At 40.9% G+C, this 25,730-nt stretch overlaps 1 protein-coding gene across 7 annotated transcripts in view; it reads left to right on the top strand.

Annotated features, from left to right (window-relative positions):
- CHD6 (chromodomain helicase DNA binding protein 6) overlaps positions 1-25,730 on the top strand; it is a 181,722-nt gene that overhangs the window by 62,447 nt on the left and 93,545 nt on the right. For all 7 annotated transcript variants that reach the window (XM_061631714.1, XM_061631710.1, XM_061631709.1 and 4 more), the window contains one exon: positions 18,263-18,753. In XM_061631714.1, the coding sequence (XP_061487698.1) occupies positions 18,263-18,753 (491 nt within the window). The remainder of the gene's footprint in view (positions 1-18,262; positions 18,754-25,730) is intronic.

Genomic DNA, 25,730 nt, shown 5'->3' with positions numbered 1-25,730 from the left:
AACTTTTCTGATTTTCACTGCCGTTCTTAGCAGTTTAAAATTATCAAAATATGCATTTAAATACTTACTTTGTGAGAAAAGTACATATTATAACATGTATTGTGGGAGGATTTAAAAATAGCAGATTAATCCAGAAATGGAATGGATTGGAATTATGGGTGAAAACATGTTAAAGTGATATGGACTCAAAATAGAACTTGTCCATCCCTAGCATACATATAATCATTTTGCATAACTTATTCTGTATCCAGGATTCAGAAAATGTATAATATTTTTGCATAAACAGGGAACATAGACATAGAGAATAGTGGCTAGTAATGATCAGAGTGCCCATAGTTGAGTGGTAGAGCACATGCCCTGCATGTGTGGGATCCCAGGGTCAGTCCTTGGAACCTCCACTTAAAAATGTTTTGGGCAGGAATTTTTGGAAAAGCTACTCACAGAGCTTTTGTAAATAGGTTCAGGTAGACAGGTACTGGACTTGACATGCAATTGTTCTGATTCATTATAAAGCAGTAACTTTTACAATGGTAATGAAGCCACATTGCTAGATCCCTGATGGACTTCTTTTAGCCTTGGAGAGTCTGCATTGCTGCCCTTGGTATATTCCTCCTTGTGTGCTTTAGAGCTGGAATGCCAAGATTTATGCTTTACCTTGAAGTCTATTTTTATTTTATCTATAATGTAAAATGCCATTGGAGCCTTGGCATTTACATCACCTCTTTCCTCTTAATTAATAATTTCTAGTGTGGCTGTTTAGGGCAGATATTGTTGATGGACTGTGGAACGTGTCTCCCCTTTTGTGATCTGTAGGAGGTGTGCCCTGGAAGGGGAAAGGACAAGTAATCAGAAGTGCTACTGCTATCTTACAAGGAAGGAGACAGTGATTGGTTGTGTTTTATATCTGCAACATTCAAAATTGTCTTCTAACCCTGTGTATTTCCTATACAGGAAGTCTAGATGGGAGACTGGTTGGTTTCCCCCCCCTTTCTTTTCTGAAAGAGTTGCTCAGTTGGATATTCTGGATTAGATGTGAGAAATATTTAAGTGAATTTCAAGCATTTGTGCTACGGATGAGGTAATATTAGACAGAGGAATCATTGTCACCTCTCTGACCATCATAATATCAGCGTCTCTTGAAAGCTTTTTCTTTCTCCCCCTTTTCTTCTTCCTGTGAGCAAAGGGGCATTCTTGTTCCACTGGTTTTTCTTCCATTGTTGACGAATTTGAGAACTTTAGGCTTAAAGGAGGGCGGGAGAGAGCATTCAGGATAGCAAAACTTCCTCCGGGACTGAAACATTCCAATTTACACTGGAACTCTGGAAAAAATAATGAGGCTTGTCCCCTAGTTTTGGGACCAGTGTGGAGTTTAGAAGCGAAACAGGCTAATGCAATGTGCAGGAATAAGAAGAGGAATGCTTTCTTCAGCTTTGGTCTTCTTTTGTTTGTCTAGTTCTTAAGAATTCAACAGCAAATACTGGTAGTTACTGAGGGCCAAATTACACATTATATTAGTAGTGTTTAAATAGCATATTTAGGTCTGGGCACGCCTTGTTTTTAATAATACACAGCTGTGGGGAAGGTCCCCCTAATCTGTATTGGGGGGTGCGTGGAGAAGAGGGCTTAATCGTTAGTCCCCCTGTGCTGCGTTTCTGCCTAAATTCTCACTTGACTAATTTGTCCTTGAAGGTGCAACTTGCTGCAAATTTATTTACTATGAACCTTTATATACCACCTCTCAATCAAATTCTCAGGATAGGTTGCATTAAAAAAAGGGAGGAAATACAGAGCAGTTACTGCTCCCCCCAGCATAAAACATAAAAACTAACTACGCTATAGATTTGAAACCAACATTAAAAAGAATCAACAGAATCAAATCAAGACTGAAAAGTTTGGGAAAAGCTTTCTCCAAAAATAGGTAGGTAGATGGATACAACCATGAAGGTGTGTATGTGTAGAGAAATTGATAATGTGGTTGTATGTGTGAAATGGAACTTTTGACAGCTCTCATATATAGCGATTAAAGAACCTGCCTCAACTTTAAGACCAGTTGTTGGTTGGTATGCTCAAGAATCAACATCTTGTAGAGAAAACTGAGAATAACTTGGCCAATTGGAATCCATCTAATTTTGTTCACACATGTGGTATCACTTCTCTTAGCGCTTCCACATTCAGCGGTTAGATGGGTGGTGACTAGTGAGAGGGCCTTTTCAGTGGGATTGCCTTCCCATGCTGGTTTGTGGAGCACCAATATTGATGTCCTTCAGGCACCAGGTCAACATGTTTTTATTCTCCAAGGATTTTTTCTGTGTCCTTGCTGCTTTTCCTGCCCCCCCATCTTCTTTGATTTTAATTATTGTTTGACTGTCCCTGCTACCATTGCAGGGTTCTTTCTTTATTGGTGATTTTGATTGTTTTAATGAGACAAGGCTATTTTGTTAAATTAGAATGCCAGGATATAAATATTATAATACAGTGTCTTGTGTTGGTCAGAGTAGGTCTAGCAGGAATTCAGCGTTTCCTACTGGGAGGAAGAGTGGGATATAAATCTAAATAAATAAATAATAAATAACTGAAGAAGACTTCTCAAGTTTGCCCTTAAACAGTGAAGTTTGCTGTCATATGGTCCATGCTGATGGCATTTATTCACACCAAGTTGACTACTCTGTGCTTCCCTTCCCAAAAGGAATTGCAGCTTGCAAAATAAGTATGAAAATAATGATAGTTCATAGTTAAAACACAATTACCAGACCAAAATCAGCCCCAGCAAGATTTTTCCCAACCCTCCAGAGCAGATATGGGGGGTAAGTGGGTGGAGGAAGGAGAGGTACAAGCAGAAGTCCTTGTGCTGATGGGATGACTTTGTTGGATACACCCCTTAAAGGTAAAAATAACCAAGTAAATGTAAACAAAAACCGAATCAAGAGTTTGTTTGAAGAGAAATGCCAGGGGAATTCAAACAGAAAGATACCCTCTTCAGTGAAGAAGTCCCACATATGGGGCACCACCACCACAGAGAGTCCACTTGCGCAATCCACAGTTTGGATTGTGAAATAAAATTGAGCTCTCTGGTTTGGCTACAAACCCAAGTGCATGTAGTGCAGCCACCGGTGCATGAATTGACCCTCTTGACTCTGTTCTAGTATATAAAGCAAGGATTAATGGTGTGTGATACACTGAGAAGGACCTACTCATGAGTGAAGAGTAAGAGCACTTTACTGCTGCTGATGTTAAGTATTGTTATGAGAGCTAGCATTGTTGTGAGAGGTAGTATCATTCTGGGGATGGATGAAAAAGAATTCTGAATAATGAACTAATCAAATGCCCCTTCCGTGGCAAGATGTTTCTATGAGGGGTTAGCTTTGCTTTGTCTCACCATTTTAAAAATCACTATTTAGTCTTGTGTCTCTAATGGTACAGAATACAAAGCTGGTGGCTAGAGACATCTCAGTAAGGTTGGGGCTGCGTGGTCTGGTATGTTTACATTTGGAAAGATTTGCTGCAGCCTTAGTTTGATTCTTGTTCCAGGACCTGATAGGACTTTTAGGGAAATTCATAGCAGGCAGGGATCTGTGAAAGTGGATATGGCATTTATAACATCACTGTGAATTTCCCTGAAACATACTGGACTTATCAGGCGCCTGGCCGACGTGATGAAAGTGGACTGAGACCAGTAACAGGGTCAGTTCATTGGACTTTCATTTCTTATGTCTGTTTGACAAGGCTTTTTCTACAGTTAGATCTGAGAGCTGGTTGATACCCAGAGAGGAAGCGTGTTGGAAGGCAAGGAACAGTGTGTGGGAAGGCATGGGAGGTCAAGGTTTGGGAGAGCATGATCTGGAACATCCAGATGAGGAAGTCTTGCCTCCCATGATCGTCAGTACCTGCCTTTGTCTCGTTTCCTCTTCATGGGCTTCCTTCTTCTTCCCAACATCATTATGAACTTTTAAACTGTTCATTTTGTCTCTTCTGTCTTCTATGCCCCATATCACACCCTTCAGTCATCAAGAACCAGCTTCTCTACATCCAGGATCTCCTTTTCCTTCTTTCATCCTTGGCCTTCTCACTAGTTTCACATCACTGTTGGGACTCGGTGCCTTAGATAATTGATGGCTTTCTTATTCCCAACTTGTTCAAGACCCATCTGATTTTTAATTTTGTTTGTTTGTTTTGCTTTCTTTAACTGACCTATTTTTGTCTTTCTTCTTCCCTTTCCCATCTTTTTTGTTGTTTGTTTCATTTAGATTGTAAACTTGCAGGGATTATCTTGTCCTGGGTTTGAGTGGTGGGTTAATTAAATTTTAGTGGCCTCTTTTGAAGTTTCTTTCAGAACCTGCCTAAAGGGCACCATGGTCTGCAAAGACACAGGCAAACAACTAAGAATAGGTCACATTTTTGAGGCCTACTAACCTTGACAGTGTGCCTTCAAGTACGGCTCTCTCTGTATTCACAGCAGCTCCTGATGGGAAGCAGATAGCTTTCCTCCTCCTCCATCCAGCTGCAGGTGTACTTGAATTCCCACCAACTTTCTCTGGGATTCACAGTGCAGAACAAGGACAAGTTTGGGGAAGTTGTGTGAGGTGCAAAAAGACACAAACACAAATTTTGGCTGATTCTGTTTTCTCGGATGCACATTAATTTCAGGAAGGAGGGTGTCTTTTGCTCTTATTATCAGGGATACAAATTCTATTTGTAAGTATACAAACCAGGTTTAGATGCTGAGCCGCTGCTCTAATAGAACCAAACAGCTTGGTTATATGTAATTAAATTAAGAGGAATGTGAAGATCTGTCCTATCTCCAGGGCTCTGACAGCTCCTTAGTGGCACGGCAGTATATCTGAGCATAGGTGCTTTAGTGCTGTAGAGCTGACATGCCTTCATCTATATTCAGCTGTGCTGTTGTTACTATGTTGATCCCAGACATGCAAATTAATTTGAAATGAGATATGTTGTTAGGACAATTTATTGGTGAAAATCTGAAAATGTAGCTAAAATGGAATACCTGGAGCAGATGTCAAGTTCCCCATCTGTTGTTGTTGTTGTTATGTGCCTTCAACTTGACTACGACTTATGGCGACCCTGTGAATCAGCGACCTCCAACAGCATCTGTTGTGAACCACCCTGTTCAGATCTTGTAAATTCAGGTCTGTGGCTTCCTTTATGGAATCAATCCATCTCTTGTTTGGTCCAGGGCCGGATTATCCATTAGGTTTAGTAGGCTGAAGCCTAGGGGCCTGGAGCTCTTGGGGGCCTGTGCAAGAGCTTCTGAACCACCCACCAACCCCCCACTTCACTTACCTTTTTCTCTGCTGTTTTTTGCAGTTTGCCATCAATCAAGATGGCGGCCGAGGTTTCCCTAAGGGGCTACACGTGCGCATTGCTGCCATCAACCAAGATGGCGGCAGAGGCTTCACCCCCTTAGGGAAACCTCAGCCACCATCTTGATTGATGGCAAACCTGCACGCGCAGTGCGCGCTGCTGCAAAAAAAGCGGAAAGATAGGTGAAGCAGGGGGGATGGGATGGGACAGCGGGCGGCTCAGAAGCTCCTGTCCTGCGATCCCTCCTGTGGCTGTTTCCGCGGATCTGCCTAAGAGGAGAAGGGCCCTCCCAAACACCAATCAGTCTAGGGGCCCTCCTCAGCTTAATCCGGCCCTGGTTTGGTCTTCCTCTTTTTCTACTCCCTTCTGTTTTTCCCAGCATTATTGTCTTTTCTAGTGAATCATGTCTTATCATGTGTCCAAAGTATGATAACCTCAGTTTCATCATTTTAACTTCTAGTGATAGATCTGGTTTAATTTGTCCTAACACCCAATTATTTGTCTTTTTCGCAGTCCATGGCATGCGCAAAGCTCTCCTCCAACACCACATTTCAAATGAATTAATTTTTCTCCTATCCGCTTTTTTCACTGTTCAACTTTCACATCCATACAAAGAGATTGGGAATGATCCTGACTTTAGTGTTCAGTGATACATCTTTGCATTTGAGAATCTTTTCTAGTTCTTTCAGAGCTGCCCTCCCCAGTCCTAGCCTTCTTCTGATTTCTTGACTGTTGTCTCCAATTTGGTTAATGACTGTGCCAAGGTATTGATAATCCTTGACAAGTTCAATGTCTTCATTGTCAACTGTAAAGTTACACAAATCTTCTGTTGTCATTACATTAGTCTTTTTGACGTTCAGCTGTAGTCCTGCATTTGTGCTTTCCTCTTTAACTTTCACCAGCATTCGTTTCAAATCGTTACTGGTTCCTGCTAGTAGTATGGTATCATCTGCATAACTTAAATTATTGATATTTCTTGCTTCAATTTTCACAACTCCTTCATCTTGGTCCAATTCTGCTTTCCGTATGATATGTTCTGCATATAGATTAACCAATAGGGTGATAAAATACACCCCTGTCTCACCCCCTTTCCAATTGGGAACCAATCCGTTTCTCCATATTCTGTCCTTACAGTAGCCTCTTGTGCAGAGTATAGGTTGCGCATCAGGACAATCAGATGCTGTGGCACCCCCATTTCTTTTAAAGCATTCCATAGTTTTTAATGATCTACACAGTCAAAGGTTTTGCTGTAATCTATAAAGCACAGGGTGATTTTCTTCTGAAATTCCTTGGTCCATTCTATTATCCAAAGTATGTTTGCGATATGATCTCTTGTACCTCTTCCATTTCTAAATCCAGCTTGGACAGCTGGCATTTCTTGCTCCATATATGGTAAGAGACTTTGTTGTAGAATCGTGAGCATTACTTTACTTGCATGGGATATTAAGGCAATAGTTCGATAATTACTGCATTCCTTGGGATCCCTTTTCTTTGGCGTTGGGATACATATTGAACGCTTCCAGACTGTGGGCCATTGTTTAGTTTTCCATATTTGTTGACAAATTTTAGTCAAACTTTGGATAGATTCAGTCTCAGTACCTTGTAGCAGCTCTATTGACATGCCATCTGTTCCTGGTGATTTGTTTCTTCCAAGTATTTTAAGAGCAGCTTTCACCTCACATTCTAACATTTCTGGTTCTTCCTCATATGGTTCCGCCATGAATGAATCTGTCATCTCTTTTATAGAGTTCTTCAGTGTATTGCTTCCATCTTCCTTTTATTTCATCTCAGCCAGTCAGTGTGTTCCCCTGTTGGTTATTCAACATCCCTACCCTTGGCTTAAATTTCCCTTTCATTTCTCTGATCTTTTGGAATAGGGCTGTTGTTCTTCCTTTTTTGTTATCCTCTTCTATGTCTATGCAATAACTATTGTAATAGTTCTCTTTGTCCTTATGTACTAGTCACTTTATTGTTGCATTTAAGGTTCTGTGTTTCAATCTCCTCTTGCTTTTGCTTTCCTTCTCTCTTTAACCATATTAAGAGTTTCATCAGTCATCCATTGAGGTCTTTCTTTTTAACTAGCGGTATCGTCTTTTTGCATTCTTCCCTGATCATGTCTCTGACTTCACTCCATAGTTCTTCTGGTTCTCTGTCAACTAAGTTTAAAGCCTCAAATCTATTCCTTATTTGATCTTTATATTCTTCTAGGATGTTATTTAAATTGTATTTTGGCATTATGATTGCTTTGTTCTTCTTCTTTAGCTTTACTCTGATTTTCGATATGACCAGTTCATGATCTGTACTGCAGCCTGCTCCTGGTTTTGTTTTCGCAGAAAGTATGGAACTTCTCCATCTTCTGCTACCAATTGTATAATTAATTTGATTCCTATATTAACCATTTGGTGATGTCCATGTGTACAGTTGTCTTTTTGGTTGCTCAAACAAGTGTTCGCAAGAAACAAATTATTGGCTTCACAAAATTCAGTTAAGTTTTTTTCCTGCTTCATTTCTGTCTCCTAAGCCCCATTTCCTATTTCTTCTCTGTTCCCTGCTTTTGCATTCCAGTCCCCAATGATTATCAGCACATCTTGTTTTGGTGTGTGATCAATTTCTTCCTGTACTTCTGCGTAAAATCTCTCCAATTCCTCTTCTTCTGTGTTTGCTGTTGGAGCATAGACTTGGATATGGTTATGTTAATAGGTTTCCCATTTAATCTCATTGATATAACTCGCTCAGATCTTGCGTTGTAGCTTGTTATTGCTTTTGCTACATGACTTCTCACTATTAAAGAAACCCCATTTCTTCTTAACTTCTCATTTCCTGCATAAAATATTTTGTAGTTGCCTGATTGGAAATGTCCCATTCCTGTCCATTTTAATTCATTGACACCAAGTATTGTAATGTTGATACGTTCCATTTCTTGGTTGACAATTTCTAACTTTCCCTGGTTCATGCTTCTCACATTCCATGTTCCTGTTGTGTGCATCGTACAACTCCGGACTCTCCTTTCGCATCTGTGCGCATCAGCCTCTGGGCTTCCTTTCAACTTTGACCCACCTGCGTCTACTCATACTTGTCCTTTGTTCTTCCCCAGTAGCTCGGTGAGTGCCTTCTGACTTGGGGGTCTCATCTTCCAGCACTATCTCGTGTTGCATTTTGGATACTCTGTTCATGGGGTTTTCGTGGTAAGAGATATTAAAAGGTGGTTTACTATTGCCTTCCTCTTGAGTTTGGATGCATCTTAGTCTGGTGTCTCAGCTTTGACCGTTCCTCCTTGGGTGCCCCTGCTAGGAGTCTAGCCTCTTAGTCTAGACTCCTGACGACATTAATGGCTCTCAGCTTCTTCAACACTCTCAAACCCCCTTACCACGTTAAGGTGAAAAAGAAGAGGGGCCTGTGTAGTGGTAGTTTTTAACTGCATTAGACTTTCATATGCCATAGCTGGACATGAAAAAGTTGTATGTCACAAGAGTAACTTTAGATGATAGTGGAATTAGAAGCTGTAATTGGTTTTAGGAAGTATAATTTACTTACTGTATCTTTATTCTTTAGAGGGCCTGAGCTAGTTGGGTGATAATGCTACTGCAGAGTGATTATTAAAGAATATAGACACCCTATTTTTAAATGTGAATAAGGCTGCTATAAATGTTTTCCTGTTTTAATTTTCGACGACAAGTAGTATAGTAGATGGAAGTAAAACATGTCTAATTTTGAACCAATTTTCACAAAATGATTCCACCTGTCCCTTTTCATAGAAAATGTATATATAAAAATCCAAAATAAAGGATGATGCAAACATGCAAAAAAAAAAAAAAAAGTTCTACAAATTTGCAATGAAACCGTTTTTTCACAACTTGGGTTTTATGTCTTTTAAAACTATTTTATTTAAGATTCATAATGTTCAGAAATGGACATAATGAAGTCTATCGATTTAGATTACAATTCTAAACGCACTTAGCTGAGTATAAGTCCCATTGAATGCAATATTATTTCTGAATAGACCTGCATAGGACTGTGTTGTTAAAAACTTATGCTCAGCCATCCGACCTCTTAAGGTGATTTACAGTGAATAAAAATAATATAAAATTAGCCAAGAAATAACATCTTCAAACCTAAAAGAACTAAGAAATAGAAAGGAAAAGAACAACAGAGATTTATTAGGTATTGTTCAAATACATAACCAGAGGGCACAATTTAGAATAACTTTTTTATCAATAACTTGTGCAGAAATAGAAGCAGACTGACTTGTAATGTTGATTCAAGGAAAAGGCCAGTGCTTAGTCCTATTCCTTTCACTGATAATTTTTAAGCTGTATTTTGAACTAGATTGATTTTTTAAGTATAAAAGAACAATGCATTTCATTAACCACTAATTTCAAAAAGTTATTTTAAAAACTGTATGGTTAAGATAATTAACTCTACTCATGTATTTCATATCACATGGTTATTTCAATCTCGTTTTGCAGGTGTAACAAATCCCATTCAGTCCTGTGGTTGGTGCAGGACTCTGCTTAGTTTTCCTTCTAATTTTTTTTTCTATTTCCAAACTGGGATCAGGCTGGGAAGCCCCCATTATTTTACATTTGATGTACTATAAACATAAGTGAAAGAGAGGTCATGGCAAGTAAATGCATAATATCAATCTGAGTTTTAGCCACAGAGATTTTCTTCATGCAATATTTAGATTTCTGCATGGATAGGGTTTCTATTTCCGAATTTCCTGAATACAAGGACACTGGTGTTCTATTCATATTTGCAGTCAGTTATTGCAAATGGCAACATTAATAGAAGATGTGTTTAAATGCTCTTGATTTAGTCTTCCCAAACTATTTTATCACATTTGTATCCTACTCTTCTTTCCAGGAGCTCAAAGCAATATGCATGGGATTATTTAATTTTATCCTTGTAATAACCATGTCAGGTAGACTAGACTGAGAGAGAGTGACTTGTCCAGGGCCATTTAGTGGAATTTCATGGCAGAAAGGAGACTTCAGCCATATCCAGATCAGCAATTCAGACAAAACACTACGTTGACTCTCCAAGTTAAGAGTATCACAACATTTACTGAGCCCAAAGCAAGATGATAGTGCTTACCTTTAAATCTCTGAATATCAATCTGCTTGTGCATTAAGTATAGGAACATAGGAAGCTGCCTTATATTGGGTCAGAAGATTGATCTGTCTAGCTCAGTATTGGCTACACTGACTGCCAGCAGCTCTGCAGGATTTCAGGCAGGACACATTCCCAACCCTACCTGGAGATGTTGGGGACTGAACCTGGGACCTTCTGCATGCAGGATAGATGTGCCACCACTAAGCAGCTCTTTCATGTCATCTGGAGAGACCCTTCCCTATTTCTTCTATTAGAGAAGAACATTATGCATGTACAAAAGAGTGGACCTTCTGTGAGGAGTGTCCTGACTCTGGAATGCCTTCCCAAAGAAGGTACATCTGGCACTAATTTTGTATTCCTTTCATTGCCAGGTTAAATGTTTTCTATTTGCCCAGGCCTTGTTTATTGTTGCATTTTCAGCTGACTGAATAGTTTTATTCCTCTTAATATTATTATATGGTTGTTTTAATGTTTCATATTCTTTTTTAAAAAGAATCAACAATTTTTAATGTTTGATATTGTTCTAATGTTGTGTTGCAGATTTTAAATTATTTTGTATATTGACCTGCAATCCATTTTTTGCCTGAAGGCATGGTTTATTATTATTTAAAAAAAAATAACAGAAAAAAACAACAACAAAAAAGGCTGATGATTTGTTTCATGCATAATGTCATGGAACTTTTCACTGAGTATTGTAGTTTGTGTCATTGCGATGCATTTCATGCAAGTGGAGTGTCCAGAAGCTGTGGTGCAGTTGCAGTTGGTGCTGAAGTAAGCAGCAGCAAAAAGCAAATGATGGAAGCAAACAGGTAAAGCTGGGCTCTTTGCAACAAGAGCCAACACTAAGCATGTGTGTAGTAAGCCAGAGCCTTTAGAAAGGAAGCATGTGGTTTCTACTTGCGTTGTTTCAGTTTATGACACCCTCCTTTTTTCTTTTCTTTGCCAGGCAGAAGGCAAAAAAAATGGAGCCCTTAGGAACAACAGCAGTAGCAATGATAACTGGCTGGGGATATTCACTTTTCCCCTGTCACCATCATTGCAATTGAAAAAAAAATCATCTTATGGAGGGAAGAAATATAAAGGCTGGGAAAATATGTTAAAGGTTGCATTATTTTTAACAAATTCTTCAACCTTTTGAAGAGCTTTGTTTATTTACCAAATTCTTGTGCTGCTTTTTAACCAAGATACTGTTCCCAAAGCAGCGTAGAAGTAAAAGGATCAATAAAATAAATAAAAACAGCCTAATCAAGCAACACAAAATCAATATCATAAAGCCAAGCAACAGACAAGAGCTAAGATAACCAACAGGTAGATATGTCTGAAAATATGATGGAACAAGTGCATCTTCAAGTGCCTGTAGAATTACATCAGCAAGAAAGACAAGCCACCTGCAGAAGAGCATTGTAGAGTTCTGGGCTTACTACCAAAAATGTCTTGTTTCGTATTGACATTGATGTGGTATCCAAATAGGATAGTACTTATAAGTGGAGGCTGATAGGAACATAACAACAATCCTGCTGGATCAGGCCAAGGCCCATCTGGTCCAGCATCCTGATCTCACAGTGGCCAGCCATATGCCTGTGGGAAGCCTGCAAGTAGAACCTGAGTGCAACAGCACTCTAACAACTTGTGATTTCCAGCAAGTGGAATAGACAGTGGAGTAGAACAGTGGTTCCCTAACTGGGAGCTGTGACCCTCAGGAGGGCCGCGAAGCAATCCAGAGGGGGCCGCAAACAGTAAAGAAAGAATTACTTATTTTTTTAAAAAAAGTTTTCACTACCTGGATGCTGTCTGCTCCCCACTGCCGCTACAGATGACACCTCTCCCTTGCTCCAAACGAGAGGGGAGGACTTTGCTGAAGGACCAGAGCATCTTTCAGGCACACTGAGGGTAGGCATCTACCTATACCACACATGGCAGATGGCAAAGAAGGCTGAGGCAGGTGCTACCAGGAAGAAGAGGGGATTACTGTCCCATCTCCTCGCACTGCCACTGCTGATGACACCCTTACTCAGAATGAGAGGAGAGGGCTTTTCGTGAAGCAAAAAGAAGCAAGGCTGCATGGAAAGGCTGCTTTCCTCCTTCCTTCTTGACAGCCAGCCTGCTTGACTTTCTTGACTCCTGCTTTGCTGCCACCTCCTTTTAAAAAATATTCTTATTTGCGAGGCTGTCCAGATGGAGCCAAGGAGCAGTGAGGAAACTCAGGACTTGCTCGCCCCCCATCTCTGAGGCTAGGTGTGTGCGCCAGTGTCCCTACTTTCTTCCACCTGCAGTCTGTCCTCCCCAATCTCTCTTTCCAAGATGTTGCAGGAGTTGAGGGTTCCCCCCCCTCCCACGTGCCCAAATGCATGCACGCATGCAGATGTTTGCAGGAGGGGCAGGTGTGTTTGCATGTGTGCGTGCACTGATCTATCTTCTGCTCCACTCTCATTAGCGCATGCTAACCAAGTTACCAGTTCTGATTATCATCCCAAGTCTTCAAAGCACTAACCCCCCTCCTCAACCTATCCACCCTTTTCTCTTCACGATCTAGCATCTTCTTGTGATGCTTCTTGTGATGCTTCTTGTGATGCTTCTTGTGATGCTTCTTGATGATGCTTCTTGATGATGATGATTTTAAAAAAGCTCAGCAGGTTGGCTGAGGCTAGGGTCCACATGCTGCAGCTGAAATGCATTTATTTTTTTAATTATTGCATTTATATCCCACTTTTCCTCCACGTTGCTCAAGGCTATTGCTAGTCGGGCGGTATATAAATTTAATAAATAAATAAATAAATAAAATAAGGCGGTGCATATGATTACCCTCTCTTCCATTTTATCTGTACACCAACCCTGTGAGATAGGTCAGGCTGAGAGACTGTGTCTGGCCCAAGGTCACCAGTGGGCTTCATGGCTGGGTGGGGATTTGAACCTGGATCTTAGCCCAACACTGTAACCCACTGGTGTTGGGAGGCAAGACTGTACATCTTCAGACTGTTGGGGGGGAGGGGGATCCCAATTTGATTGGACCTTTGCATTAAGAAAAGAAAGCAACAGCTCCCTGTCTGTAGGGAGCTTTTTATGGAAAGGAATATTTGAAGATGTGATTTTGCAACGCACCATTTTTTCAATTGACAGAGACTAAAATTACAATTAGTGTGTGTGTGTGTGTGGGGGGGGTGTCCATGAACTTTTTTGAGCTTACAAAGGGAGTCCTGTATTCATAAAAGTTGGGAACCACTGGAGTAGAACATGGCAGTTGTGGCTAGTAACCATTGATAGCCTTGTCCTCCATGAGTTTGTCTAATCCTCTTTTAAAGGCATCCAAGTTTGTGACTATCACTACCTCTTGTGGGAGGAAATTCCATAATTAACCTCTGCTACGTGAAGAAGAACCTTTTGGCTGCTAACATTCAGCTTCATTGGACATCCTTGACTTCTAGTGGTACATATGAGACTTTTCTCTATCCACTTTCTACACACTGTGCATAATTGTGTCATGTCCTCCCCCCCACTTGCCTGTTCTCTAAATTAAAACCTCCCAAATGTTATGTCCTTTCCTCATAGGGGAGTTGCTCCATCCCCTTCATAGTTTTTGCTGCCCTTTTCTGAACCTTTTCCCTCGGCTAATCTTAAATATGAGAGCAGCTCATGGTAGGAATACTCTGCGCCCACACCACTGAAGGCTTTAAAAGTCAAAACCAGCATCATGAATGGGGCTTCGAAACAAATCAGCAACTGATGGAGATGTTTTAGTACAGATATTTCAGTGTTGCCTAACACCATTGTCTCAGTTTGCACATGATGCTGAACATGGCGCATAGCATGACTGTGCAGGTTCCCAGAGAAGAGATCATGGCTGCTTTGCTTCTCCTCTGGTGGTCCTTCTGCTGTGTGCTGCTGCAAATGTCTTGGCTATTAATGGACTTTTAGCTTTAAAATAATGATTATATAGTTCAATTTTGTATTTTTAAAAGAGTGACTTTTAAAAAAAATCACCTCATTTTTCATCAAGAGTGCATAATGTATGAGTGGGGTGTGTGGCATTCTGGCAGGTCTAAGTGTGGCCATTTTGGGTGGCATCATATTTAAGGCGGGTCATTTTGTTTAGAATTGGTATTGGTGATTTTTACCAGTTTGAGAATAGTAAGATGCTGTTTCCTAAGATTTTTACTATATGGCTGGTGACAACTGTGCTAATCCATGCCAGGAGTTGAGAGGGCCATATTTTACTTATTGATTTATTGCATTTTTATACCTTTCTCCTTCCTGAAGTTGGCAGCTTTGCCTCACTGCAGTGAAATTCTCACTAAGCCTGTTGGGTGTACTGTATACTTTGCTGTGGAAGAATACAGCAGTTGAAAAATGTTACATTGAATTTGAAAATACATAGGAATTTTCTAGAAAAGCCCCATTTAAAACAGGAGATGGTAGGAATCTAGCTTCTTGCCCTTGGATTTCCCCCCATGCGAGCATGTGAGAAGCTGCTCTGCAGTACATAGTGGAGTAATTTTTAGGATGTCTTTATTGTCTGGATATCTGATGGGCTGCAGATGTACAACCAGGTTCCCACATGACACATGTGCCTCTTTGGTAAGTTTACAAATAGTGGCCACTCTGTGAATAAGTAGTTATCTGTAGATCGTTGTTTATTTGTTGCTGGTTATGGCAAAACATCTGCTTATGCATTACTCCTACCTCTTTTGCTCCTGCAGCCATAGCCTCTAGACCAGCCTTTCCCAACCAGTGTGCCTCCAGATGTTGTTGGACCACAACTCCCATCAGCCTCAGCCAGCATTGCCAATGGTCAGGAAAGATGGGAATTGTGGTCCAACATCATCTGGAGGCACACTGGTTGGGAAAGGCTGCTCTAGACATATGCCAAGGCATGTTTAGTGAAGTTGTACTAGGTCAGGGATGGGAAAACCTGTGGTCTTCCAAATGTTATTGGACTACAACTCCTATCATCCCATTTGGAAATTGTGGCCCTCCAGATGTTGGATTGCAACTCCCACAATCCCTTTGGCTAGAGGTCCACTGTGTGAGTGTGAGATAAATAAAGGACTGGCAGGATGGTAAAAGAGGGTTTCATTTGTTTGGGAGCTGCTAAGTTGGAATGGAATTTTAGCCAGGCTGTGGTTATATTAGGACAGGGTTGTCACCAAGTGTACTCATTTGCAAGGTGCTGTTTGGCTGCCTACTCTTTCACCTTATTTTTATTAGGACTTGAATTTGGCAATGTTAGTCTACGTTTGAACAGTATGGTGTCATGTGAAAATCAATGGATCGTCAAAATATTGTACAAACATTAATTTTTCTCTACAATTCTTTCTATAAAAATGAATTGCTTAAAATACACTGCCGTGTCTCAAGTTGAGAATGGTTCCAAACCAGTTCCCTCTTGTGATGCAGAGGCCACTTGGCTGGTATGTCTCCACAATAACCATTGTTGCTGTGGTAAAGCATCATCGTATGAACTATCTAAATCAATGTTGTTATCCGGTGCTCAAAGTAAGCCCTGTGAAATCCAGTCCCTCCTAGATCAGTGGCCCATTATTTATGGCATCTATTGATTTCCACACTTTCTGCAAGAACCCTGCATTCCTGCATTGAACAGTGGGGTGGACTTGATGGCCTTATAGGTCCCTTCTAACTCTACCATTCTGTGAGTCCGTGAACCCAAAGTTTAAAGGGGCGGTGGATCTTCCTAGTAGGAGGGAGCAGAAAGTCAGAAAGCAGACTGACAGGTGAGCTGCCAGTTTAAAGAAAGACACATCAGCCCTGAGAAACAGGGTCTCCACATTCAGGAAGACTGAGCGCTGCTCTCAGGATAGTTGAAATCAGGGTAGAATGTCTTGTGCAGTACCATTCTAGCTGGGTTTCAATTTCAATGGAGAGAAACAGCGTAGGATCTTCTGGTATAACTCAAGTGTCATGTGTATGCTTTACAAATAGGGCAATGACATATAAACAAACACCAGTTTTTAAGCACAGATACCACAAATTGTACAAGGGATAGATTATTCAGAAGCTCACAGGTTTGCTTCTAAGGGAAATAGTGGTATGAATATGAAGAAAGAGGAAAGCAAAAATATAAGGGCAGTTTATAGTTATTAAAATAAATTCAGATCAGTGGTGAAACCCTGAAATTGCTCCCTCTGCCCTGAGTTTTGCAGGTACCTTCTGTGGCTTCCTACTGACTCATTCTCTGCATCTGGGGAGAGGGGGAGACAGGGAGAGATGTTGTGGAGGGGAGGTATCTGGATACCTTGCCTTATGGCAGCAAGTCTTAGGTATATTCCACAAAGGCTATGAGGATTTTCCTTCTTAATTTATCTTAACACAGACAAGCAGAACTGGGCTCCTCCTTGATGAGGTGAGGATTTCAGCATGTCCTGGAGGATCAAAAATACTGCAAGAACTTCAGCAAGTAGGGAAACAGGAAGAATAGAAATAGGGAGGAATCGGAGGAATTGCATCTGAGATTCACCAGTGCAGGCATGATCTGGACGGTACAGTGTAACTATTTGTAGATAGCCAAGGCCAGCAGGAGCCGATGAGCAGAGAGAATTAATAGCAGAACTCAGTAGATAGCTGAGAGAAAACGGTGGTCTTCTGAGTCAAGAGTATGGTGTGATGGCAAGGGATATGGTCACCCACCTTAAAGTTCAAGGCCAATGTGTTTCAACACGTGGATAAACAAAGAAGCTGAGTGTGATAGCTAGAAATATATGTCAAAACTGGTGGAATTCATTTAGAAATACAAGCAAAGAGGTGCAAACTACAAAAATGATAAACACATATGGTAAGTATAAGCAAAGAAATCTGCCAGATGTACTGTGATAGAAGAAATGCAATTACAAAACAAACACATTTCCTTATGTATTATTTTAAATTGGTTCACATTGCAGTAGCCCTTCCCCCCCATTCTTTTTTTTTTTTTTTGCAAGACTAATGCCATTAAAAACTGGCTTGCTTTGCCAGGACACTACTCATTGCAAGGGCTACAGTCCTTCAACTCTTTGGTGTGACCAACTCAAGTAAACAGAGTAATTGGAAAATGATTAATTCCACCACTCCCATGAATCAAACTCTTTGGATATGATCTTGGCTATTTGTGATCCAATGATTAAGGTACAGTGGTGGTAGTTACTATGTTCCTCTCTTCATGATGTGCAGATCACCAATATTTCTTGTACATGTACTGCAAGCTGCATCTCTCTTATTCAGGGCAGAGCTGGTGTACTGCTACAGCTCAGCCATTCGCACCCTCTAGTTAGCATTGCAGGCCAACAGCGGGTGTGAATTGATGGATCAACAGGTGTGTATGGAAGAGACTCCTTGTCTTTCACTTCATTCTAGGTGTTAATTCCTCCTACTCTGTAAAGTGTGCAGCCTCCTTCACATATTACTTGTTCCAAAGTTTAGTTTGATTTCTGAGTTGGGCAATGCATGTATTTACTATTCAAGTGTTTCTTCTTTTGCCTGGCATGAATGTTTTTCAGTTTCTTAATGCATAGTCCTGAGGCAGGGAAAGACGCTGGCCTTGCCATGCATACATTTTTAGAGAATGCACTATTTCTGGCATGGAGAAAAATCCTAGTCTGGGATGAAGTTAACATGGTAGGTTGCCTAAGACCTAGATGGAACCTCTGGAATCAATGTGGATTAATTGACTGAAACTTTCTATTGACTGTCCAAACAGGAATTGAGTATCAACTTTTATCCAAAATCATGCAAGAAGAACAGGTCACTAGTCTTGCTTTATTATATGCAGCCCTCATGGTTGGATCTTCAGCTCTCAACAGCTCAATGTACATATGTGATATTTCTTTTTGTGTTCTCTTTGTAGCTGCCAAATTTTAATGTGCTGAGTCATTCCTCAATGTCTGATGCTTCCATCACCTTTGAATGCAAGCCACAGTCCCCATTTGCTGATAGCACAGATCAGGAAGATTTGCACAACCTGGTGACAATCTCTGACTTGGCCAGCGTGAGTCTGGCCCAGAAGGACCAGCAGGATGTGGTACCTGCTGAGATGTCCAATGAGATTGTGCAGAACATGGTAGCCTCCCTTAATGGGATGCAGGACGATGGGGGTGGGGGCACTGGGGTGAAGAAGAAACGGAAGAAAAAAGAGCAGGAACCGGATGGTGAAAGAGAAGCAAAACCAAAGAGGAAGAGAGAACCTAAGGAACCAAAAGAACCCCAAAAGCCCAAGGAGCCCAAACAGGAGGGGGTCAAGAAACCCAGGAAGCCTCGGGAGCCCAAAGTTCCAAAGGAACCTAAAGAGAAGAAGAGCAACTCCGAATCTACCCCGAAAACCAAGCCCAAGAAGGTCAGGTAGGTATTTGCTAAGTGCATATTACTGCCATTTTTCTCTCTGCTTTGCTTTGGCCTAAATATTGTGGGCCCTCACTAAGAACCTTGCAGCTTCATTTCCATATAACACAAAGCACAACCCAAACTGGAGGACCACTGAATGAAACAACTTTGAGCTGAACCTGTAATATATTCTTGAGCAACTTATGGTTTTGCATATGTCAGTGCAGCTGATAGATTCCTGATTTTCATAGCCTCTTGGAGAGTTTTCCAGAATTAGGGTCACATTGCATATAAGGAAATGGCTGGATGTAGATAGGAAATAAATTGCTTAATGCTATTGCAGAATGAAGGCAACTTGGAAAGCATAATTGGTTTACAGAAGTCTCCCTGCTAGAGGGACTGGATAGTAAAAGTATGTTTACAATTTTGAGTTTCATAGAACTAGTAGTTAGCTGTAAACTGTTAATCACATTTATAGTCACATTCAGAGTCATGTAGTTGCTTTCTCAGTCTGGTTGTTAAAAGTGCCTATTTCTATGCCACTGTGAAAGCTTAATTTATTTTTGTTGACTGCAGTTAAAATGAATATTCTCTATTTGGATTTATCTCAGAGTCCTGTCAAATATAGTCACTGTGGTATGGGAGTGGGATGATGCGTTCCCATGGCTGGTCAGGTGAGAACAACCCATGTGATTGGCCCTGCCCATATTGTAGTGTCATTCACACAAGCTCTCAACTTGCATGGGTTCACACGACTCGGAAGTTGTTCCTGTGCCTCTCTGATCCCATGTGAAAGGGACCTAAATCTCAAGTTTTATCTGCATCCTACAATAATGCTTGGTGTTTGTTGATTTAAATGTCACATACTTTGGTTTGAAAAGAATTAATAAATAAATGATTGTGATAAATAACACGGTTAACAGAAATCTGCCTTCTGAGGGAGTCTTCTGTAAAAAGATCCCCATGGGCTCCTATTGGGAAGAAGGGCGGGATATAAATTTAATAAATGAATGAATGAATGAGGCAAGAATTTTGACCTCTTGGTAACATTGGGTTGTATCCAATGCTAGGCCTACCCAGGGTGGACCAATTTGAGGCAATGAACATGACTGTTCATTCATTTCGGTGGGTCTACTGTGAGTAGAACTAGAACGGGATACAACCCATTATTCCTCCTTTAATTGTGTGTGTGTGTGTGGAACTGAATGTGCTGGAGGAGGGGAGGAGAACATCAGGAAGTTGCAAGTCCCAGTTCATCAGTGACAGAGTCAGAATGAGAACCTACTTTTCTGCTTTTTCTAGACATGGCTTTTCTAGAACAAATAACGTGATTATTCTTCCATGTCTATTGTTGTGTTAAACCCTAATAGAGGAGGGTGCATGTCTCAGAGTTCTTTGTGTTGCTGCCTAAACTAATTTCTTTAATTAACAAGTGGCTCAGCAAAGGGCTAGTCTCCCTTGAGAGTGTCCTTAACTGAAGACAGGTGTAGATAATGTCCCTTGACATTGCTGGCTAAAGGCTTTTGCAGAGTTGCTTGCTTTAAGAATCCATATGCAAAGACTACACTTCCCGGCAACCAGTGTTTGGTTGGGATTATGGTTGGTCTTGTGCATTGCACAGGTAAGCAAAGTCTAATCATAGCAGATGATTTTTGTGTTCATTCTGAAGTAAGATTTTCTTGTGAAAGTGTTCACCGTGCATTTGTCACTTGGGCCCAAGATCTGGCTTGCTGTTCTGTAGTGACCAGGAGCACCACACATTAGATAGATAATTTTGGGTGGTATTCAACATAGCACTAAATTAGGGTTTTGTCAGCGCAAGGATTACCACTAGAACAATGGGACTTTCTCCCCCTGCACACCCCAACCAGAGCAGATTTGGGGAGAGTGCAGGGTGTGCGCGGGGGGGTATTGTTGCACCAGCAGTAATCCTTGCTCTTATGGGAAGAGTTAGAAGAATACCACCCTTTGTGTGGATTTCATCATGTAGCATATGCCTAAAAACAAAGCCATTTATGTGAAGCTATGCTGGTTATCACTTGTTAGAGTAGATCTGGAAAGGATCTGAAGACACATAATGTGGTGTTACTGTTGAAGCTAAGACAGTCTGACCCTCTACGTCTCCTGGTTAATAGACCACCTAAGAACTGTTATAAACCGCTTTTGCTAGAGCCTGTCAAACTGGAACCCCTTGAGCTAGAGACCCCTGAATTGAGACCTCTAGTCAATGACCTCTCTGCCTGACCCCTCCCAAAGGAACTGTCCCAATCCATACCAAAGACCCTATGCATTCCCTCTACCCAGTGTAGAGGGAATTAGGTGACAGCAGAAGGTGTACTAGACTTGAGGCCAGAGGGCTGCTTCTTTCAATCCTTTCACGCCTTGGGGAACGGGCAGAGCTTGGGAGGAGTGGTCTGGCCTTGGAGGAATAAAAGGCTTTTGCTGGAGTGAGTTGCTCTCTCAGAGATCTCCAAGGTGCTGCATTTGTGTACCTACCTTGTCCCAATTTGCCCTGTGGAACCCTTGTTTGCCAGACCAGGATCCAAAAAACATGGAATCAAATGAATTAAATAAATTACTTAGATGCAAGAGATACCTTCTGCCAGAAGGGGGGCTCTAAAATAGCAGTTTTAAAGGGGCTTTGTGAGATAAAAATGCCATGCCTGGTAGGGTGATAATGGGGGAGGAAGTACAAAAAAGAAGGGAAGGATTTTTAAAAACTTATTTGGCTTTTAGTCAGTGACAATTATGACCATTATACTGTATGTTATCTTGCTCTTAATATTTGTGGACTTGAAGCGACAGCAGTGGGCAACTTACTTGTAACAAATTGGTCATTCTTGGCTGCCTGGACTTTAAAAGAGGATTCGAACCCAGTGGTCCTGTCACAACACAAGTTTAAAAAGGAGATGGTGAAGAAGTGTTCCTTCCAAAGTGGCAGGCAGTATAAAACATGCATGCAAATGGAGCAATTTCCGCAAATTCTCTAAGTGGCTGGTAATCGTGGCATAATCTCCTCTAAATTATTTCTAATCACAGTTAGCTTCAACATTCATGAATGGAACAGTTGTTAATTGTGACTGCAAAATCAATGTCTAGGGACTTACTCCTGAAGCGGAAGCTGCAATGTAAGTGCATTTCCAGAGCTTCTGATTCGGTCACAGGCATGTGAGCAGGTCACATCTGCCCTAAAAAGCTGTTTAGCAAGAGTTATTTTTTACACAACCTCCAGCTAATAGCTATTTCCAATGAAACTGGGGCACAAAGATTAAGTGGAAACATAATTTTAATATAGACAAAGAAAAATAAACCAAAATAAACAATTTCTGATTAAAGGAGTGGCAAAAGGTTAAAAAACACCCCCAAACAAACCCTGAGTAAAGAGCAATACGTTTTCTGTGGCTCCTGTGGATATCTTATTCCTGTCCACCCCCCACCCCCCCAATGAATTGGTACAGTTCTCTTCCCCCCCCCAGGATTTTTATATGCTGGTACCAGATATGTGAAACTGATCTGGTAACCGCCTGGCGCCTCTGTGTGCTTTGCTGAGACTAATGCACTGGAAGTAACTATCATTGTTAGAGAAAAGACATGAAACCCTTAATAGTCTCTAATTATTTAACATGAAACTCAGCTGTGTTATGTAGGAAAAAACCTTTGTTGGACTGTTGTCAACTTTATTGTGAGAAACATCATCGGAAATTTGGCTTGAACTGTGCCTGATTGTGTGTATTTGGACATTATCTGGTTTGCTACTGGTGGGGGCAGAGTAAATGCAAAATTTGTATTTCCAGAAGGCTCTGCCTTCTCTTATATTTGCAGCTTTGCTTAGGTAAGATGTGGGGAAACTGTGGCCCTCCAGAATAATCCCTAATCATTGGACATGCTGGCTTGCTCTGATGGGAGTTACAATTCGACAACATCTAGAGGGCCACAGTTTCCACATTTCTGGTTATGTACTCTGGCTTTTAGTCAACTCCATAGATTTAAAGAACTATTTAAATCTCTCTTGTGAATAGAGCATCCTAAGTGAATCACACAGAAGATGATGTGCCTGCAGTTGATCTCAGATTGAGAAGGAATTAAAAGAAAAGGAAATATAATTACAGATACGCAGCTTCATCTTGTCAGTCATAACATAATTTTTTTAATTGCAAAGCTGATTTAAAATAACTCATATGGAGACGCTAAATCCAACATGCAGTGGGGGATCCAGATCATGCTGTCTAGCCCAGTAGTCTCCAATCTCTTCAGACCTGAAATGCATTTTTTAATTTTTAACCATATACAGTGCCTTGCAAAAGTTATCAGACCTCTGACCAATGCTCTCATACAACTGAATTACAAATGGTACATTGTAATTTCATTCTGTATGACATTTTACTCTGAAACACTGAAACTCAAAATAAGTTATTATAAGGTGACATTGGTTTTATGTTGGGAAATGTTTGTAAGAAACATAAAAAACTGAAACATGTTGCTTGCATAACTATTCACCCCCACACATTAATATTTGGTAGAGCCACCTTTCACTGCAATAACAGGTTTAAGTCTTTTGGGGTAGGTATGTGCCAGCTTTGCACACAGTGTTGGAGGGATTTTGGCCCATTCTTCTTGGCAGAGTTGATCTAGGTCATTCAGGTTGCTTGGACATTGCTTGTGGACCGCAATTTTCAAAGAGCGCCACAGATTCTCAGTGGGATTGAGATTGGGACTTTGACTGGGCCACTATAGGACATTCACCTTTTTGTTCTTGAGCCACTCCAGTGTTGCTTTGGCCTTGTGCTTGGGATCATTGTCCTGCTGAAAAGTGAATTTCCTCCCAAGCTTCAGTTTTTTAGTTGACTGAAGCACGTTCTCTTGCAGTATTTCGCTGTATTTTGCTCCTCTGTTCTTCCTTCATTTTTAACAAGATGCCCAGTCCCTGCTGATGAGAAGCATTCCCACAGCCTGATGCTGCCGCCACCATACTTCACTGTAGGCATGGTGTGTCTTGAGGCATGGGCAGTGTTAGGTGTGCGCCACACATAGCTTTGAGTTTTGGCCCAAAAGCTCTATCTTGGTCTCATCTGACCACAAAATCTTTTTCCACATTGCAGCTGGAACGCTCTCATGCTTCACTGTAGGGATGGTGTGTCTTGAGGCATGGGCAGTGTTAGGCAAACTCTGGACATGCTTTCAGATGGTACTTTTTGAGTAATGGCTTATTTCTTGCCACCCTCCCATACAGGCCAGTGTTATGCAGAGCTCTTGATATGATTGACTGGGGCACCATTACTCCACTCACAGCCACTGAACACTATAGCTCCTTCCAAGTGATTGTTGGCCTCTTTCTGGCTTCTCTCACAAGTCTCCTTCTTGTTTGAGCGCTGTGTTTTGAGGGACAGCCTTTTCTTGGCAGTGCCTGGATGGTATGATGCAGCTTCCGCTTTCTGATTATTGATCCAACTGTGCTCTGTGGGGTATCCAAACACTTGGATATTATTTCATACCCTTTTCCTAATGTATGCATTTGTATTACATTATCTCACACTTCTGTAGAATGCTCTTTGGTCTTCATTTTCCTTCAGACCCACAGCCTGAGCAATGATCCTTCAACAGTGGGGTTTTTATCCTGACAATGAGCTCAACCGTGAGCTTCCACAGCACAGGGGTTGAATACTTATGCAAGCAACATGTTTCAGTTTTTTATGTTTCTTGCACACATTTCCCAACATAAATCAATGTCACCTTACAGTAACTGATTTTGAGTTTCAGTGTTTCAAAATAAAATATACAAAACAAAAGTACAATGTACCATTTGTAATTCAGTAATATGAGAGCATTGGTCAGGGGTCTGATTACTTTTGCAAGGCACTGTATTCGTATCAGTTTAGGCTGCAACCTGGCAATGGGCCCTGACCCACCAGTTAAAGATAAATGGTCTAACCTACTCTGTCCTTGGATTTGCCCTACATCTCATATTTGCATTGGTGTCTACACATTTATATTCCAGTGCATGTAAGACACTTTAAAGTTACACATATCTTCTGTTGTCATTACTTTAGTCTTTTTCAGCTGTAGTCCTACTTTTGCACTTTCCTCTTTAACTTTCACCAGCATTCATTTCAAATCGTTACTGGTTTCTGGTAGCAGTATGCTATAGTCTGCATATCTTAAATTATTGATGTTTCTCCCTCCAATTTTCACACCTCCTTCATCTTGGTCCAATTCTGCTTTCCGTATGATATGTTCTGCATATAGATTAACCAATAGGGTGATAAAATCCACCCCTGTCTCACACCCTTTCCAATTGGGAACCAATTGGCTTCTTCATATTCTGTCCTTACAGTAGCCTCTTGCCCAGAGTTCAGGTTGCACATCAGGACAATCAGATGCTGTGGCACCCCCATTTCTTTTAAAGTATTCCATAGTTTTTCATGATCTACACAGTCAAAGGATTTGTATCCAAAGTACGTTTGTGATATGATCTTTTGTACCTCTTCCATTTCTAAATCCAGCTTGGACAGCTGGCATTTCTCACTCCACATATGGTAAAAGGTTTTGTTGTAGAATCTTGAGCATTACTTTACTTGCATGGGATATTAAGGCAATAGTTCGGTAATTACTGCATTCCTTGGGATCCCCTTTCTTTGGAATTAGGATGTATATTGAACGCTTCCAGTCTGTGGGCCATTGTTTAGTTTTCCATATTGGTTGACAAATTTTTGTCAAACTTTGGACTGATTCAGTCTCAGTAGCTCGTAGCAACTCTATTGGTATGCCATCTGTTCCTGGTGATTTGTTTCTTCCAAGTATTTTAAGAGCAGTTTTTACCTCGCATTCTAAAATTTCTGGTTCTTCCTCATACGGTTCCTCCATGAATGAATCTGTCATCCTGTCATCTCTTTTATAGAGTTCTTCAGTGTATTGCTTCCATCTTCCTTTTATTTCATCTCGGTCAGTCAGTGTGTTCCCCTGTTGATTATTCAACATCCCTACCCTTGGCTTAAATT

The sequence above is a fragment of the Rhineura floridana genome, chromosome 6 (genome assembly GCF_030035675.1).
Source record: "Rhineura floridana isolate rRhiFlo1 chromosome 6, rRhiFlo1.hap2, whole genome shotgun sequence".
NCBI classification, from domain to species: domain Eukaryota; kingdom Metazoa; phylum Chordata; class Lepidosauria; order Squamata; family Rhineuridae; genus Rhineura; species Rhineura floridana.
Note: the sequence above shows the minus strand (reverse complement) of the source record. Positions and strands in the feature narration are given on the sequence as shown.